This window comes from Dasypus novemcinctus, chromosome 12 (assembly GCF_030445035.2).
Source record: "Dasypus novemcinctus isolate mDasNov1 chromosome 12, mDasNov1.1.hap2, whole genome shotgun sequence".
Taxonomy (NCBI): Eukaryota; Metazoa; Chordata; class Mammalia; order Cingulata; family Dasypodidae; genus Dasypus; species Dasypus novemcinctus.
This window is the reverse complement of record NC_080684.1, coordinates 103635306-103654069: the sequence shown is the minus strand read 5'-3', so window position 1 is coordinate 103654069 and position 18764 is coordinate 103635306. Positions and strand designations below refer to the sequence as shown.

General features: G+C 50.9%; 1 protein-coding gene across 2 annotated transcripts in view; it reads left to right on the top strand.

Moving 5' to 3' along the window:
- Window positions 1-17895, top strand: part of TTLL1 (TTL family tubulin polyglutamylase complex subunit L1) — a 52658-nt gene extending 34763 nt beyond the window's left edge. For both annotated transcript variants that reach the window (XM_058308897.2, XM_058308896.1), the window contains exons 7-10: window positions 1291-1434; window positions 5268-5354; window positions 7422-7585; window positions 16673-17895. In XM_058308897.2, the coding sequence (XP_058164880.1) occupies window positions 1291-1434; window positions 5268-5354; window positions 7422-7585; window positions 16673-16802 (525 nt within the window). In that variant the 3' untranslated portion in view covers window positions 16803-17895. The remainder of the gene's footprint in view (window positions 1-1290; window positions 1435-5267; window positions 5355-7421; window positions 7586-16672) is intronic.
- The last annotated feature ends 869 nt before the right edge of the window (window positions 17896-18764 follow it).

Below are 18764 nucleotides of genomic sequence, written 5' to 3'. Positions count from 1 at the left end.
GGACATACAATGTCCGTTAACTGTCCCTGCAGCACCACCCAAGACAACTCCAACCCCCGAAAATGCCCCCACATCTCATCTCCTCCTCCTACTCCCTACCCCCAGCAGCCATTTTCCTATCACTTCCTTGAGTCCTTTTCTTAGAACACAAACACTGAGTTACTTGAAAGAGTCCCTTTTAGGGGAACACGCTTGGCGCGTCATCTTTTGAGGTATTTTAATAAGAACTGGTATAGAAAGGGAATTTGTCTCTGACTCTGAAAAGTTTTTGTTTGTTTTTTAGGAGGTGCCAGGGATTGAACCTGGGGCCTCGTACATGGGAAGCAGGCACTCAACCGCTGAGCAACACCTGCTCTCTGGTATTTTTTTTAAGCTGGCTAATTCTTTGCTTTGTATTATTAAATCAAAGTCTCCTTTGAGTCAATTGTGTTCGTTCATGATTAGACTGGTTTTTAGTTCATACTTCTCAGCTTCCTACTTAGAAAATGCATTCCCTGTCCCATGACATTCTAATACACTTCAGTATTTTCGTGCTCTTTGCCTTCCAAGTCAAGTAGTGTGTGGAAGTTAATTTACAGGGATGGAGAAATGGACAGAACATTGCACCAGCAGCAGAAGTCCTGGGTTAGGGTCTCAACTCCATCAACCCCAGGGTGAAAGTTTGGGCAAGTAATGGACGCTCCCTGAGCTGGAGAATTGGGGGTACTGCTGCTGATGTTGCAAGATCGTTAGGGCATTGAGCGTGAGCTGTAGTGCCTCCAGGGGGCAGGGGCAGCCTGCCATGGTGACTGGTGCCAGCCCCCACTGAGGACGAGGCACTCAGCGGGCTTCCTGGGTGTGCATGAGGTTTACTGGGGCACGCTCTCGGGGGCAACACCTAAAGGGGTGGGGAGGGGGAGGGGGCAGGATGGCCCAGGGAGGGGTTGAGCTGCCACATAGCTGCCACGAAGGCCTCTGCTCGCCCCACAGGTGCCCTGGAGCTGGGGGCGCCCGGCGCCCTTGTCCTGGGGGGGAAACAGGGCACCGCCACCTGGCACCCACTGGTCTTGGGGTGTGGGCTGAGCCCAGGGGGAATCACAGCAAGACTGTTGGAGAGTTGAGCATTTTTAAAATAAGCCCGTAGGACGAGGCCAGGCTCTCCAGGGCAGGGGCAGCCTGCCGTGTAGACTGGTGCCGGCCCCCACCGAGGAGGAAGCACCCGGCGTGTTTGTGGAAAGAAGGAGCAAGTGCCTGAATTCCTCCGGGGTGCCTTGCCTCAGGTCGCCCCTGCTCCCCCTTTTCCTTCACCAGGACGACTACAACCACATCCACGGGGGCAAGTGGACGGTGAGTAACCTGCGGCTCTACCTGGAGAGCACCCGCGGCAAGGAGGTCACCGGCAAGCTGTTCGACGAGATCCACTGGATCATCGTGCAGTCGCTGAAGGCCGTGGCGGTGAGTGCCCGGCGCAGTGGGGAGGCCGGGGGGCTCGCCCGGCGCTGAGCGGGAAGCAACGGGCCTCCGAGCCAGCCAGCCGGCGCGCCGCTCTCGGGGTCAGGGATGCTTGGCCTCCTGCTAAAAAGGCCTTTCTCAGCCTCTCCTCCTCCGTGTCTGCCAGTGACAGAGCAGCCGCCAGAAGGGAGGGGCGGCCCCCTCCGCCAGGCGCTGCCCGGGCTTGGTGGGAACCAACCCTGGGGTCTCAACATCGTTTTGGCTCTTTGCTCTTGCCCACTGAATCCATAAGGAATACAGCGCTTTTAAATTTGTATCATGGTAATGTGTATGCAACATAAAATCCCATGTTAACCACTTTCACGTACACAGTTCAGTGGAGTTATTTACATTCCCAGTGTGCTACCGCCAACACCGTCCCCTGCCAAACATTGCCAGCGCCCTGTCGACAAGGAATATTTTGGCCTGTGTTGGGGATGGGCCCTCAACAGCCTCCTTTTTTGGAGGCATCTCGACTTTGATATTTCACAGCTACTCAGGGTTGGAAGGGAGCTCAGTCCCTCTTCTTTTTTTTTTTTTTAAACTTCAGGTCTTCTGTTCGTTTCCTGATTTTTGTTTTGCTTTTGTTTTCTACTTTGAAAGCAGGCGCACATCTGTTTTTGAGGGGAAGGAAAGGCATAAACATTCACACACCCACATGCTGGCCACTATTTTCAGAGCTCCCCTATATGGTGCCTCTGTGGTGTTTTACTGCCCCCGTATGACTCGTAAGCAACACGGAGGCTCCTGCTCCCAGAGACCCCAGAGCTGGGACACAGGGAGCAGGCGGGCACTGGGGCCCAGGTCTGCCGTGAGAGTGGGCGTGAAATGATGCCCCCCCACCAGGGTCACTCATGGGGTCTCTCGATGCTCGGTCTCGGGGCCTCTTCTCTCCCTCAGAGGCCCAGTGTGGTCTCTGCCTGCAGAAGGCCCAGCGGACCTGCCCGCTCAGGTGTGGGACCTCACAGCACACGGCCCGGGCCCCGGAGTGGGTATTTTTGTGGGTGGGGGGGCGCTCCCCATTCTTATTAACTGGGGTGCTTTAGAAAACTTGAGACTCTTCTAGCAGCACCGCCAAGTGTAGAACACAGAAGTGTAGCCAAACTCATCCATGTCTCTACCCTCAGAGTTGAGGGGCTGTGAAAAACATTCTCTTCACTTCCACACAGTCTAAAAGGTGTGAAGTTGCTATTTTGGAGAAAGTATGATACAGATCTGACAACCTGGTGGATGTGTGAGAAAATGTTGACTTGAAACCTCCTCAGTGGAGGATGTAGGCCCTCTCTCGTTGTCCCTGGGAGTTAAGTGGGCCAGTGCACACTGATCCTCCCTGCAGGTTAAAGGTTCTTCCAAACAGCCCCGTGAAGAAAATTACGGACAAAACGAGTTGCTTCTGTGACAGGTGGGCGTCTAGGCTCTTCTGTCTTGGGTCGGAAGCGCTTCCTCTTTGACAAAGCGCCCTGTAAGCACTGTGCGTCATTTTATTCTTTGTCTTTGGTTTGCAGTGAGGATTTGAAGGGAAAATAACCTCAGAATCTAGTTAGTTGTTGAAGAGACAGCTGGTTTCAAATGCCGCACCCCATTGCGACGTTTCTTGCCCCTTGGTGGCCCGGAGGGTGGGTCACGGTGACGACGGTGGCGTAGGCTCAGGCGTGATTTCAAGCCTGGCTCCACTGCGTCCCAGCTGGCGGCTGTGCACAAGGGCCCGCTCTTTCTGAGCCTCAGGTGCTCTGAAGTTGGGACCATAACGCCAATGTTGAGGTTAACTTGATGACTAGAAGAGCTAAATGCTATTAACCCGCGAATGCGCGTGGTTGCGTGGCTCTGGATGTGTGATTAAGCCAGCGCTTCCATCCCCTTCTAGCAGAGCTCTCAGGGATGTTGGAGCTTTCATCCTGGGAACCTGAACCCTGACCACAGGTCTCACCTGACTCACAGCTGGCACCTCGGGCCAGTTCCGCTACGGTCTCCTCCTGGGCCTGTGCATCCTGAGCCGTAAGACCGTTGGGTTTTTAAGGCTCCGAGGGCCTTTGTGACAGGGGTGTGTTACTCAGCTTTTATTCACTTAGTGCCTTTTTCGCAGTTGCTCAGTTTTCACCAGGCGTGTTGCCTTCAGAGCCCCTTGGGAAGAGGCAGACAAGGACTCAGGTGGCTGCAGTACTGCGCCAGGAGCTCCTGGCACAGGAAGTGGGTTGGGCTCTTGGGCCACGCAGGAGGCTGAGACCCGAAACACAAGGCAGGAGGGACGAGCTGAGAGCCACAGCTTAGCGGAGCAGCGTGTCCCAAGGGCCGGAGACAGAGTGGGGTTTGGGAAATGTAAAAGGTTTGGTAGCTCTCTTGTCCCGCAGCAGCTTGGCGAATGCTGTCTGGGATGAGGACACCACGTGTGGCAGTTTGACGTGGTTATGAATTCCAAAAATAAATACCGGGTTATGTTTGTAATCTGGTCTGTACCTGGGTGTGATTAAGTTATGATTAGGGCTTTGATTGGGCCACATCATTAGGGTGTTAAGTCCACACCCACACAGATAAAAGGCAAAGGACGGAGTTTGGGGCTTGTAATGTTGGTGTTTTGATGTTGGAGTTTGATGCTGAAGGGAGAGACACAGCCCTTTGCTTGATAGTCTACAGCTGACCTTGTGGAGAGAGGCAAAGCCTAGAGAGCCTCATAGTCTATAGCTGACCTTGTGGAGGAAACAGAGGAGCTGAGCCCAGAGGAACCCAGGAAGCCTGAGCCCTCACAGATGTCAGCAGCCATCTTGCTCCAACACATGGAGATAGACTTTGGTGAGGGAAGTAACTTATGCTTTTTGGCCTGGTATCTGAAGCTCCTACCCCAAATAAATACCCTTTATAAAAACCAACCAATTTCTGGTACTTTGCATTGGCACCCCTTTGGCTGACTAATACACCAGGTATTAGTGGAAATGTGATTTCTGATGACACAGCCCATGAAGCCTTGCTTCCCACCTGCGTGAAGTGAGAAAGGTGGGCGCAGATAGCTCGGGAGCCCCTTCCCCTTGGCAGTTTCCAGTTCTAACTCAGGCCTAGCAAGTAGCATCCGCACGCCCCCAGCGTGTCAGGAGGCCTCACTGCAGTGGCCATGCGCTTCACTGACTTTGGATACCTAAGAATCTCCGAGGGCGCACGTGAATATGCTCATTTCTGGGCTCTCCCCAGAGGTCTTAATTCAGACATCCGAGTAGGGCTCAGGAATCTGCATTTTAAGCAAGCAGACCAGTGGCTTTTTTTTTTTTAATTCACTTTGGGAACAATTTCCCTAAGGGGTATATAGATGAAATGGAACCGAAAATTAACACATTTCAAGCAAAAGGATTTTCTTTTTCCTCCAAGAAGATTGCCTCGTAATCTGGCGTCCTGTATCCCTAAAGCCTGTGAAGGAGCAGGAGCCTGGGGGCGCAGCCTTCCCGGAGGGCCCGTGCCGGGAACTGGGATCACCCCCGTCTGGACAGTCTTACGCCAGGGGAGGCCTTCACTGCCTTCACTGCCGGTGTCAGCCTCGTCTGAGTGAGCCGCAGGGACACCGGCTATTGCTTCCTAAACGCCGTCCGTGAGGTTGAGAAAGGCGTTTGGCCTGAGCCCCACAGGAGATTGGGGCAATGAAGGGAAGTCTTGGGGTGTGAAGTGGGGATCCACGGTCCTTGGAAGTGAGATGTATTGCCTCAGAGCCGCAAGGGGGCTGCGGGCTCAACGCCAGCACGCGACGCTATGTCTCCCAGGCCTGGAGCTGGGCCTCTGGCACTTGCCGTCTCACCCGCTGCCGGTTCTTTCCTCAGCCGGTGATGAACAACGACAAGCACTGCTTCGAATGCTACGGCTACGACATCATCATAGATGACAAGCTGAAGCCCTGGCTGATTGAGGTAGGTGCACTGTCACGCCGCCCTCGGCCCGCCCGCACGCCGCCACCTCAGCAGGCTCGATAGCCCTCAGCCGGCAGCTCTCAGCCCGGGCAGAGGGATGGGAACCGGTTAGTTGCTGAAATGGTTGAAATCCTAGCGTGTTCCTGATCCCTTGTGTCAGGTGAGCACAGCCCACAGGGAGAGTTGCTGGCGTCTCTCCGTGGCGCCAGGTGAGCTTGGCGGCCGCCATGCCCCATAGCTCTGCGGTGCTTCTGGACTAGTCTGTACCCTGTGCCACAAGCCTCCCCTGTGTGGACATGCTGCTCCCACTCAGGAAATGAGCCTGCTAACCCAGAGGCCCTTGGTGAGCAGTCAGGCCAGAGATAAGGGATCTTAATTATTATCCTCTAGAGCAAGGTACGGTTCAGAAGTTTGTTCATGTGTCCATTTCAAGGGGTAGAGAGGATGTAGTGGTGGCTGCTTCCAAGGGAACAAAGTCCATACTTGTTTAAAAGTACCTTTTCCTGGTGCCAGCCTGGGCCATGCTTCCTCAGAGCTTGGGCACCCGGCTCAGGCAAAGCCGATCTCGCCCAAGTCGCCCTGCTGTGCTGTGAAGCCAGTAAGAGGAGCGTCAGCCCCGAGGCACACGGGCTGGAATGAGCCAGAAGAATGAAGGCTTTCCAGACCTGTTGGCTTGTCTCCCTGGATAGAACCCTGAGCCCTGGGTCTCTCGACAAGCTCACTTAGAGGTGGACAACCCAGGCCCTTTATTTTGGTCACATTTGAGCCAGGAAACCTGAGACTCCAACAGCAGGTTGTAGCGAGTGCTCCCTTGTAGGGAGAGCCCGTGGGAAACCCCAGCAAGAAGCTGCTCAGCCAAGTTCAGGTGTTAGCGGAGCAAGCTGCTTTCCAGGCCACTTTCTATTCTGCCAAAACGTGGAAACCCTCATATATGTATACATAAACATATGTGTAATTTGAATAAAAATCAAGCTTTCCTTGATAAGCTAGGATCTTAATTATACCTATTACTTCTTCGTAGGGTAGTAACAAATCTTGTCTTTAATGTATTCATAATAAGGGGCTCTGCATCATAATATACCACAGTGGTAACTTCAGGGGCAGTGGAGGGCCATATAGTTCTCTGACATGATACACACTAGACACCCTGCTAACAGCACAGGGACAGTCTGGAAGAAACCTGAACAATTTGCGTGTTTGCTGCCTCTAATCTAATGTCCCTGGCCTGGGAAGGCAGCTCTGGGAGATCAGTAGCACTGCGTCTAGAACAGGGGTTCCTAAGCTTTTTTGTTCCACGGACCCCTTTGCCAGTCAGGTGAAAACCACGGACCCCTTACTAAGTCCACACTATACTGTGAATTATTTAATAAATATGTCACACCTGCACCAACATGGCCCCACAAGAATAATGTTTTTTGAATTTCAATTCAGGCTCGTGGACCCCTGCTTAGGAACCCCTGGCCTAGAGTAAGAGTGGGAAGCAGCACTGGAGGGCCCGCTGCATCTCTAGGCAGTGAGGTCTGCATTTTAATGAGTGGATTTTGTGACATGGCTCAACTTCTTGGAGGCTTTATGGGACTAACTTTTCACTGATTTTCATTGGGCGCCTCATTTGGCTTAGAATCCTGCTTTTATTATTGAGGGGTTACTCTCTAGCAAAAAAAGGAGTCCTTGCCTTTTACATAAATTCCACAGTTCTGTTTGATCAGGGTTATAGCATTTGGTTTACTGATTCTAGCAAAGTTCCAGGAGGCTTTTGGTACGTAAGACAGAGCTGATCCCGTATGTGGACACTAAAATGATGTTTGTGATATACATTGACCTAAATTTTGTGTGGTGACTGATTTGTAGATCCTGATCCAAATTCTGTCTTTAAATATTACTTATATTTCATCTAACAGCTAATAAAAGTAGATCACAAAATGCTTGTTAGACACAGTGCCCTAAAGGGGTTAAATACCAATGGTGTTAAGTAATAACTTTCCCTAAAAGGCGGTTGCCATGTTTTCTTCTGCAGTCCATGTTTTCATTTCAAGTGAAGAACGTGAGTTTCTCGCCCTCTCCTAGGTTAACGCGTCCCCATCCCTTACCTCCAGCACCGCCAACGATCGGATCCTCAAGTACAACTTGATTAACGATACCCTCAATATCGCAGTCCCTAATGGCGAAATTCCAGACTGCAAATGGAACAAGTCACCCCCGAAGGAAGTTCTGGGAAATTATGAAATTCTGTAAGTATGAGACTGTGCAGGGATCTGTGTTTTAGATCGTGGCACACCAGGATCCAGTTTGCTTTCCTCTGTGTGGGCGGACCCAGCTTGTTTGGATGGGCTGTTTTACTTATGGATGGTGCTATGGGGTAAGTTGTGTTACAGCTAAAAGAGCAGTTTGGGTGCTAGACCAACCAGACCTTGGTGTGCCCTCTTGCCTAACAAATATTTGTGAAGTGCTCACCATGTGACAGGCCCCGTGGTCACTGCTGAGGTCACTTAGCAGGAGGACACAGCGCTTGTGTCACACAGGTCACCCTTGAGTGGGGAGGCCTGGGCTCACGTCCCAGACATACATGGCTTAGAGCTACATGCTTTGAGGAGCTGCCTGCAACTCTTTGTGCCTCAGTTTGCTTGTCTTTTAAATGGGGATAGTAAGATTCAGCCAATAGAGAGAAGGAAAGAAATGATGACACTAGCTAAGTTTGAGGGCTTACCATGGGCCAGAAGCTGCTCACTGCTTTGTGCTGTTGCGTTTAATCTCCCCAGCAGCCTTGTGAGGTACATGTTCCCATTAGCTCCATTTACAGATGTGGGAGCAAAAGCGTCGAGAGGTAAAGTAACTGGCTGAGAGTGACAAAAAGTGGGAACACAGCAGAGCCTGCAGGAGGGCAGTGGCAGAACGAAGTCTGGTTCGTTCATACCAGGGCATGTCAGGTGGCTTTTGGAGTGGTTGACCTAGCGCTGTCCTGTGGGCCTGAGTTGAGGGAGGAAAGCAGGTGGCATCTCTGGAAGCAAACAGTGACCTGAGAACCCCTGTGTTGATACGTGTGTTCACTTGTGAGCAGGGGGACGACATAGAAGGACCCCGTGTGAGGTCGGTGACGGTGGGAATTACTGCTGGAGGCAGGGAGCTCTGGAATGGGGAGCCAAAGAGAAGAGGGACGGGGACTGCATTAAAAGCCAGGAGTGTGTATCTTAGGATCACATTCACACATTTACAGAAAAGTAAATACGCATATTTAACGTGAAATTGGAAAAAACAAAGGAAGAACTAGTCAGTGAGATTTCCACCCACCCACATCCCAGCCCTGCCTGCCCAGAGCAGCTACGGTTGGTAGGAGCTGCCGGCAAGGGGCCCTGGGCCCAGGCCGGGACCCCGCAGGTGCTTCCCCCACCTCTGCCGAGGGAGAGGTCCCACAGGGTCCTCAGCTGTGAGGGAGACACGCAGCGCTGCCGGCCTTCGGGGGTCGCCCAGCAGCCAACGTGGTAGGTGGTTTCCCTCCAAGCACGGCTAGCTGCAGGGGAAGGTGCTGAGTAGGGGGAGTGGGAAATGACCAGAGTTGAGGGCTTGCCAGGAGAGGAGGAGGGAGAGAGAGAAGGGCAAGGGAGTTGGGGGTGCTTGTTGGTGATCATGGGCAGCAGTGATGGGAGCAGGGGAGGGGCAGTAGCAGGTGGGAGCAAGGGTTGTTGGAGTCGGGGTGCAGGAGTGAGCTGGAAGGGGAAGGGGCAGTGGTTGGAGAGGGAGGGGTTTGCAGTGGACATTGAGGGGGTGTGCAGTTACTGAGCACGGCAAGGTTGGGGAGCAGTTAGCCTGCCGGAGGGGTGCTGATACAAAGTACCAGAACTCTGTTGGCTTCTATAAAGGGCATTTATTTGGGGTTAAAGCTTATAGTTACAAGGCCCTAGAGAGTCCAACTTCAGGTAGCTTCTTCACCAAAGTTGCTCAGCTGCAGGCTGGCACAGGGCTTGTCTCTCAGGGATTCTTTTCTCTCCTGGCACAGGGCTTGTTTCTTTCCAGACTTTGTAGATCTTCTCTTTCCAAGGTGAGCTGCACACTATCAGGCAAAAGGCTCATCTCTCCCCAGGGCCCCAGGATCAAAAGTGACAGAGCTCTCTCTCTTTCCGTGTCTTCTTGAGTGAGTGTCCATTTATAAAGGCCCAGCAAGGGGGTGGGGGCACAAACTGAGTCACGCCTTACTGATTTGGTCAAATTAAAGTCCTCGTCTTAACAGCTAATTTAATCAAAGACGTCTTAGCTGAGTCTAATGCTCGTATAGGGGATCACACTCAGGAATGGATTAGTTTACAAACATAACTTTTCTCTTTTTGGGATTTATAAATAATCTCAAACTGTCACGGGGGTGACTGGGAGTGGGGCTGAGTTGGGGTGGAGGGACGGGTGGTAGGTTAGGCCTAGTGGTCATTGCAGACGCGGCAGCAGGGAGTGAGGGGCAATGACCCCGAGGGTGCAGGTGACCACAGGTAGGGCCAAAGGGGGGAAAACCTGCTGACCTAGACTTGGCCAGACCCCCCTCCAGGTCCAGGGGTATAATGGGTGGGGGATAAAAAGCCCCCACACAAGAGGGAGAACAGTTTTCAGTTAGAGCAGGAAGGTGAAGGGGATGCTCAAGGTCAAGGTGAAGTGCATGGGAGCGGGGGTGGGGGGAGGTGGGGGGGCGGTTTGCTGATAATGGGCTTTGGAGCATCCAGGAAGCACAGGGGACTGGGAAGGTGGAGGTTGGGGTCAGAATGGGCATGGCCAGAGCCTTTTGGGGGGGGTGGTCTGGGAGGCAAAGGATGATGTGAAGGTGACAATGATGTGAAGGTGATGAATGTCAGCTGTGATGACGGCCCGGAGGCAGATGGGTTGGGCTGTGCTAGGGGGGTGCTGGGGGCGTGTCTTACCAGGAGCATGAGGGCCTTAAGGAAGTCCCTCAGTCCAACTGAGAGGGCGTCTCTTTGTCCCCATCCAGTCCATGGTCTCACGGAGGGAATGGGACAGACTGCATTTCCTCCCAGGCTGCAGCCAGCTTAAGCAGGGAGGCCGGCAGCCTCGCTGCACGTAGTTGAAGGGCTTAAAAGGCGCCCCTCCCCCATCCATTCAGCCACCCCAGCCCTCTCCTGTGAGGTGACAGAAGGCTCCTGCGCTGGGCCAGCAGCTCCTAATTTCATTCTCTCTGCCACTTCAAATTACATGGCGAAATGAGCCCCATTCCTGCCTCTGGAGCGGCCTCTTGCTGCTGGGAGGTGGTGGGCCTGGGCGCGGAGAGGGGTGGCTGCTGCAGCAAGCTAGGTTGGCCAGATCACAGGAAGCGCGGCCCAGCGCCTGAGGCCTGGGGTTCAGCATCTGCTTCCTCCAGGGCCCGGGCCTGAGGTTGCCGGCTGGACCTCTTCAGCCTTTAAGAAAGCCCGTGCTGAGCCCTAACTGTGATGAGCTTCTGCCTGTCCAATCTCAGAAGAAGAGGCTGCTGGAGCAGGAAGGGGCCTTGGAAGAACCGTGGGGCCTGTCTGTCCTTGACCTTAGCTCCCCAAATGGCCCAGCCCTTCCTGAGACCAGTCCGTGCTGGATGCCAGCCGCTAACCAGATGCTGGGTTTACTTTGTTTTGTTTTGTGGAGCTGCACAGGCTAGCACAGACACTCAGTAAACTGGTGAGCACGTGTGCTTCTCCATTCACTTGGGGGTCTTACTGCACGTGCCCCACCCCCATGAGTGAAGAGGGGCGTGCTGGGGGCAGCTCTGAGCCAGGCCTTCGGTCAGAGATGCAAACACAGAGCAGGCAGGAGCGTGATGACACATGTGAACGTGGAAGCCCAGGGGCTCCGGCAGAGCCCTCCCCCGTTGGCCCAGCCCTCTCTCCAGCTCTGCCTGGGGGCCGTGTCTGCCTAGAGACCAGCAAGAGACGAGGGCCCCCGAGTCCCCCACCCCTGCAGAGTGCAGTCTCAAGAGTCTGCCCAGTGGGTGCCAGCCAGCAGACTGGTTTTCTTCCTCCTCTTCCCTTTGTCCCCAGTTTGTCACCAGAAGCACAATGCAGAAAACCTGGTTTCTAACCCACAGCCCATCCAACCCACTCAGCAAATGGCTTCAAATCCTTCCAACACCATGTGCCATTTCAGTCTAACCACCCGGAGTTAGGCCAGACTCAGGAGACTGCCCTCACCAGACCCCACCCTCCCTTCTGACCAGCTGGCTGCAGACGCAGGCATTCCCCCGCCCCTCGGGTTGGTACTTCCCTGGAACGACTCACAGCACGCAGGAAAGCGCTCTACTAACGATGACCGCTTTATTATAGTGAACAAGGGCACAAATCCGAAGGGACACATGGGTCAGGTCCAGGAGGCTCCAGGCAAGCCCCCGTGCCCTCTCCATGTGGAGTGGGAGTGCGTCACCCTCCTGTCACCTCCCATGGAGCTTATCAGTCATGGAAGCTCTCTGAGCCTCAGTGCCCCACAGGTTTTTTTGTTTTTGTTTTTGTTTTACTTTAAATGTTACCTTTATTACATAATAAATTTTCACAACTATTTGGGCATAGTTTGGACTTTCTGTTCTGTTCCATTTCTTTTTTTTTTTTTAACCCATTGAAGTATATCACTCATACATAAACATACATAAACAGTAAGTGTATAGTAATAGTTGAGAATTTACAAAACAAATGTATATAACATCATACAGGACTCTCGTACCTCACCCTACCACCAATACCTTGTGTTGTTGTTAAACATTTTTAACTAATGATTAAAGAGCATTATCAAAATATTACAATTGGGAAGCGGACTTGGCCCAATGGATAGGGTATCCGCCTACCACATGGGAGGTCCAAGGTTCAAACCCCGGGCCCCCTTGACCTGTGTAGAGCTGGCCCATCCGCAGTGCTGATGTGCACAAGGAGTGCCGTGCCACGCAGGGGTGTCTCCCATGTAGGGAAGCCCCATGTGCAAGGAGTACGCCCCGTAAGGAGTGCCACCCAGCGCGAAAGAAAGTGCAGCCTGCCCAAGAATGGTGCCGCACACATGGAGAGCTGACGCAGCAAGATGAAAAAGAAATAGAGATTCCTGGTGCTGCTGATAAGTATAGAAGCAGTCACAGAGGAACACACAGCAAATGGACACAGAGAGCAGACAACTGGGGGCAAGGGGGGGGGAGAAATAAATAAAAAATAAATCTTTATTAAAAAAATAAAATTAACCAAAGTATTTTCCCCAACCCACCCTATTATTATTATTTTTATATAATTTATATATGAACATACATAAACAATAAGTGTATGATAAAAATTGTGAACTTAGAAAACAGACATGCATAACATCATACAGGGGTTCCATACATCACATCGACCCTCCACCAACACCTTGCATTGTCTTGAGACGTTTGTTATAAATTATGAAAGCATAGTGTCAAACCTTACTACTAATTATAGTCCTTATCTTTTTCTGATTGTTACCACGTCCATAGTGAACATTTGGCACATACTTTCCATACTGCGACATTATCAACACAGTACATCTTTGGCATAGATGCAAAAATATTATAATATTACTGCTAACCACAGTCCACAGTCCATAAGTCACTCCAGTTGTATCTTTCCCATGCTTCTCCACATTCCAGCCACCCTATAATAATGATGTACATTTGCTGTAGCTCACAAAGGACACTCTTGCACCTATACCATTAAACACAATTCTCATCCACCTCTTGGTTTACTGTGCTATTCAGTGCCTAGATTATTCTCTAGCATTCTGTCAATTGGTGTTTACATACCTAGACTACCATTTTCAGCCGCATCCCCATTTATAAACCAGCTGTTACTCACTTTGTGTTACCATCCACTCTGTACATCTCTACACTTTTACAGTAAAGCTCATTAAAACTTATACACACATTAAACATCAGTAGTCCATCTCAGTCCTCCTCTAATCTCCTTTAAAAGTCCACCACCTACCACCAAGTCTTGAAGATATTTTCCTACAATTTCTTTGAGAAGCTTTATGGTTCTTGCTTTTATTTTTAGGTTTTTGATTCATTTTGAATTAATTTTTGGATAAGGTGTGAGATAGGGGTCCTCTTCTTTCAGCTGTGGATATCCTGCTCTTTCAGCACCATTTGTTGAATGGACTGTTCTGCCCAAGCTGTGTGGGTTTGACAGGCTAGTCAAAAATCACTTGTGAGGGTCTGTTTCTGAGCCATCAATTTGGTTCCATTGGTCTATGTGTCTGTCTTTATGCCAGTACCATGCTGTTTTTACCACTATAGCTAGGTAATATTATTTAAAGTCTTCAGGTGAGAGTTCGCTTTTCCTTTTTAAGATGTTTCTGGCTATTCAGGACCCCTTACCCTTCCAAACAAATTTGATAACCATGTTTTCAATTAAAAAAAAAAATGCTAGTGGAATTTTTGTCAAGATTGCATTGAATCTGTATATCAGTTTGAGGAACTGACATCTTAATGATATTTAGTCTTCCAGTCCTTGAGCATGGAATGTTCTTCTAGTTATTTAGACCTTTTTTAATTTCTTTTAACACTGAGTTGCAGTTTTCTGAATAAAGTGCTTTACATTGTTGGTTAAGTTTATTCCTGACTATTTGAGTTTTATCTGTCATATTTTATCTTTACCACTCTTTTAACACTTTTAGTTACTTTTATTGAAATAATCTTCATTTCTAGACTCTCCTCAGGCCTCTCCTGTCTTTTCTTTTCAGGCTCTAGCACACCCTTTAGTATTTCCTGAAAATCTGGTCTCTCACTTAGAAATTCTCTGTTTATCTGTGAATATTCTAAACTCACCCCCATTTTTGAAAGATAATCTTGCCAGATATAAGATTCTTGGCTGGAAGTTTTTCTCTTGTAGTATCTTAAATATATCATACCACTGTCTTCTTACCTCCATGGTTTCTGGTGAGAAATCAGCACTTAATCTTATTGGGTATCGCTTGTATGTTATGCATTGCTTTTCTCTTGCTCTTCTTAGAATTCTCTCTTTGTCTTTGGCATTTGACATTTTGATGAGTATGTGTCTCGGAGTTGGTCTGTTTGGATTTTTTCGGATGGGAGTATGTTGTGCTTCTTGGACGTGGATATCTGTCCATCAATAGGGTTGGGAAATTTTCTACCATTATTTCTTCAAATATTCCTTCTGCCCCTTTTCCATTCTCTACTCCTTCTGGACACCCATAACACGTATGTGTGCACGTCTTTTGCTGTCATTTAGTTCCCTGAGATCTGGTTCAATTTTTTCCATTTTTTTCTTCATCTGTTCTTTTGTATGTTCACTTTCAGAGGCCATTTCTTTAAGCTCACCAATCCTTTCTTCTGCCTCCTCAAATTGGCTATTACGTGATTCCAATGTTTTTAAATTTCATTTATTGTACCTTTCATTACCATAAGATCTGCTATTTTTCTATGTAAGCTTTCAAATTCTCCTTTGTGCTCATCCAGTGTCTTCTTAATATCCTTAATCTCTTTAGCCATCTCATTTAATTTGTTAAGGAGATTTATTTGAACATCTTTGATTAGTTGTCTCAACTCTTTTATGTCATCTGGAGGCTTATCTCCTTTAACTGGGCCATACCTCTTTCTTGGTGTGGATTGTAATTTTTTGTCAGTGTCTTGGCATCTGGCTTACTAGAGTATTTATTCTGGGTGTGGTTTTTCTCTTTCATTTATGGCTTTCTCCCTTGCTGGTTGTGCAGTAGGAGCCAAGGATGTAGTTGGTGCTATAAGCTGTGAAGGCTCAAGCTGCCCTCATTGCCCCAGGGACCAATGAAGTTTCTCCCAACTTTCTTCTTTACCAAGAGCAGGAACAGAGTCACAGCTGTGTGGAATAATCCAGTCATGCAGACCTAGACTGTAGTTGTCCAGAGAGACTGAATAAGCTTCATACCCCTTTCTCCCCTGCCTGGGGCGGGGAGGAAGCTGCAGGTATAGGCAGCAGTCTATGCAGTGCAGGTCCAAGATGACTGCAGTTGTCTCAGTAGACTTCCAATTATTCAGTCTGTGCCAGCCATGTGCACCTGCAGCTGCCTGGATAGGCTGACACAGGGCCCACCAGCCTCCTCCCTGCCAGAGGCGGGGCTGAAGCCTAGGCTAGGGCTGCAGGCTGATCTGGGTGAAAGAATCCACTTCCTACTGTCACTGTGATTTTCAGTCAGTCAGGCTTCTCTTCATTCTGGGGGTGGAGTCAAAATGGTGACTACCAGTCTTTCCAACTTGGGCAGGTTCAAACTTTAGCTGTTCTTAGGGTTATACTTTAGTCAGCCGAATTTACTAATCAGTAGCAGGAGAGGAGGGCCTTTCCCAGGAGCCATAACTGGCTGAGGGAGCTGGGATTCCAACCTGGATCTTTTGATGCAAAGGTTTGTCCCTGCCAGTCCACTCCTGTAGGGCTCCCAGGAGCCTGATGAGGTCCTATTGATTGGAAACAGGCGGCAGAAGCAGAAGTGGGGAGGGGCAGTGTTGGTCATATTTGGTGAAATCTGGGGCGGGCCTTTCTTGGGGGATGGGAGGGTGAGTGTGAGCCGCCTGGATCCCTGCTGGCTGGTCCTGGGCATGTCCCTCACACACCCCATTTCCTGTGCTTCTCCCCCTCGCTGCCCTGGGTGAGCCCACAGGGGTCTCACTCACAGTCCCTTTGTGGTCATTGCCAGTTGGATCTGTGGCCTGGATTAAATGCAGCTGATGAAATTGGGGCTGGGCCTGTCCACACTCTCTCCTCCCTGGCTTCCAGAGTGGGATGTCGAGCAGGCTGGAGGGGGCGGGTGCTAGGCTTCCCTGGGTCAAGTCAGGTGGGCTGCACTGCGGCCGTGCAATGCCCGCGGCTGGTCCCGCAGGGGCGTTCTCGAGGCAGGTTAGCGTAGGAAAAGGGAAGGCCAGGCTGAGACCCTGCAGAAAACATGACCAAGGCATGTGGCCTGGAAACCCCGAGAGAAAGACCACCGCCAGGAGTAAAGCCGGAAAGAGCCCACGAGGCCCCCACGAGGTTTCATCTGAAAGAGATTGAAGCGAGATCACAGTCGGTCAGGGTCAAGGGGAAGCCCCGGATACCCTTGAAAGGCCTCACCATGGCCCCCTGAGGACTAACAGGCGGGGTAACGTCAGAGCAGCAGCCTTGGGAAGGGGAGGAGTGGATAATAGTTAATGGGCAGCCCCGTTGGCCAAAACCCTCACGCTGCCCAGAGGAGCCCGCGTCTACAAGGTAGGTGTGTGATGTGGTTCTTTTCTCCCGTTTCTTATAAACTACTGGTCTCCCTAAACTGGCATGCTCTTAAATTCTTTTCTGGACCAGAGCCAAGAGCCTAGAGGACTCCGTCATCCCCGACTCCATTCTTTCTAGGTACGACGAGGAGCTGGCCCAGGGCGACGGGGCCGACCGAGAGCTGAGAGGCCGCCCCGGGCAGTCGCTGGGGCCCAAAGGCGGCCGGCTGAGAGACTCGGGGAGGACCGCCCTCACCACCTGGAAGTGAGGCGCAGGGGAGGCCCGCTCCTCCACCTGGGCCCCTGCCGGAGCCTGATTTTGCAGATCTCCTTTTTCTATTGTTTTTCCACCTTTCCTAAGCACTGTAAATAAACAGGCCCTCCTCTGGAAGGGGGGAGTCTGCTTCGTTAGGCTGAAAGAACTGACCCACGTCCAGCCATAAAATCAGCTCTTCCAATGGAAAACGGCTTCTGCATGTGGTTTAGTTTATTATGAGGTGTTTACACTTTTATAAAGCTGCACTAAATTAGAAACAAAAACAAGACCTCTTAATATATTAAAGATGAATCCTGTAAAAAAAGCTATGTATTTAATCTGCCAGCTCTTGTTTTCATTCCTTTTACCTGGATTGACTTGGAAGAAACCAGGCAGCTAGAAATATTCCTCAGTAGTTTATCTTTGTAAAGACCTTTTGTCCAGGTGCTCCCAACCGAGACCTATTTCTGTCACTTGGGTTTTGTGTATGAGTCTGTCGTAAATTTAAGCGGATGAGCACACATTTCCCTCACCATGGCTGAAGGTGGCGCCACCTCCTGGGTTTACCACAAACTCAGCAGCCACCTGCGGGTGAGGAGCAGGGGACGAGGTCCGTTCCTGTGAAGCCCTCGTGGACGCTGGTGACTTAAAGGATAAGGCCAGGAAGCCTGTCGGTCGGAGTGGTGAGTGCCCGGGACCCTGTCCTGGGATGGGCGCCCGCTCTTGGGAAGAGCCCTCCTGGAGGGCGTTGACAGCTGTCCCCGTGGGGACCCTTGTTTGCTGAGGCTTCACCCTTCGCTCTCGTGAACTTACCTTTAAGGCTCCCCACCTGAAGGGTTAGTGTGGGATCCCGTCCTCCCCGCATTTCCCCACGGACCCACGTCAGGTAGAGCTCTTAGGTGCGGCTGTCGTAGGGCCTGTGTGTAAGCGTGTGTCCAGTTCACATGTTGTACAGCGTGCGTGTGTGTGCCCATGTTTTTAATGATGTTTCACTGCCAGCTAGGGAAAAAGCCCTTTTCAATGGATGTGGTACAATTTAAAGTGAGAGAAGCATAATACAAATGGTACTTAGCTAGGATCCAAATAAACTGCAATTATTGCGGCTGGATGAGTCTACTGTGTTTAATTCTGAAGTTGTTCCAACACACTGTTCTGATGTGCTTTGGACATTTTGTACATGCTTTAATGTTGGGTTTAATGTTGGAAAAAAAAACAAAACTTGAACACAGTCGCGTGGCGGTGGGCGTGGGTTTGCCTCAGTCGGCACTGGGCTTGGGCCCTGCCCGGCCTTGGTCAGGGTAGGCTTTCTGCAGCTTTGTTCCTAATGTATACGACTGGCGTGAATTATATTTGCCTCAGAAACAAGTGTCTGCGCCTCCCCAAGTTATTTAATTTTTTTTTGAGAGGTAGGTTGTGTATTTTATTCACATTGCTTTGCTTGAAAACAGGATACAAGGTTAGAATCGAACTGGCTGGTGGGAAACCATCTTGGAGTGAAACTCGGGGGGTCGGTTATCCACAGAATTGGGAATCCACGTGATGGAGCACGGCATCAGGGACTGGCTCAGCGGTCGGTCTTTCCCTCCTCCCTCCCTCCTCCCTCCCTTTTTTGATAGACTCTGTATTTTAGAGCAGTTGTAGGTTCACAGAACAATTATGCAGCAAGTACCAAGTTCCCATACCACCCCCAAACACATACCCACCCCCTCCCTCTTCCTGCAGCTCTTGTCTTTTCACCCAAGGAGGTGGCACCGTCCCCGCGCTGGGTCTCCTCCCTCGGCTTCTGCCCGGCTGCGGCTGCCCAGGCAACTCCGGAGGCCGCTAGCCTTTCCCCTCGCCGGGCCCTACGGCCCCGCCTCCGTGGTGGTCTTTACTCTCTCAGGGTATCTGGGGAGAGGTTGGCGTGCCCCCTGCCCCGGGGAGGACCTTGACCTCCGTCTGGGGTTGGAGGAGTCAAACTGTCCGTGTGTTGGTG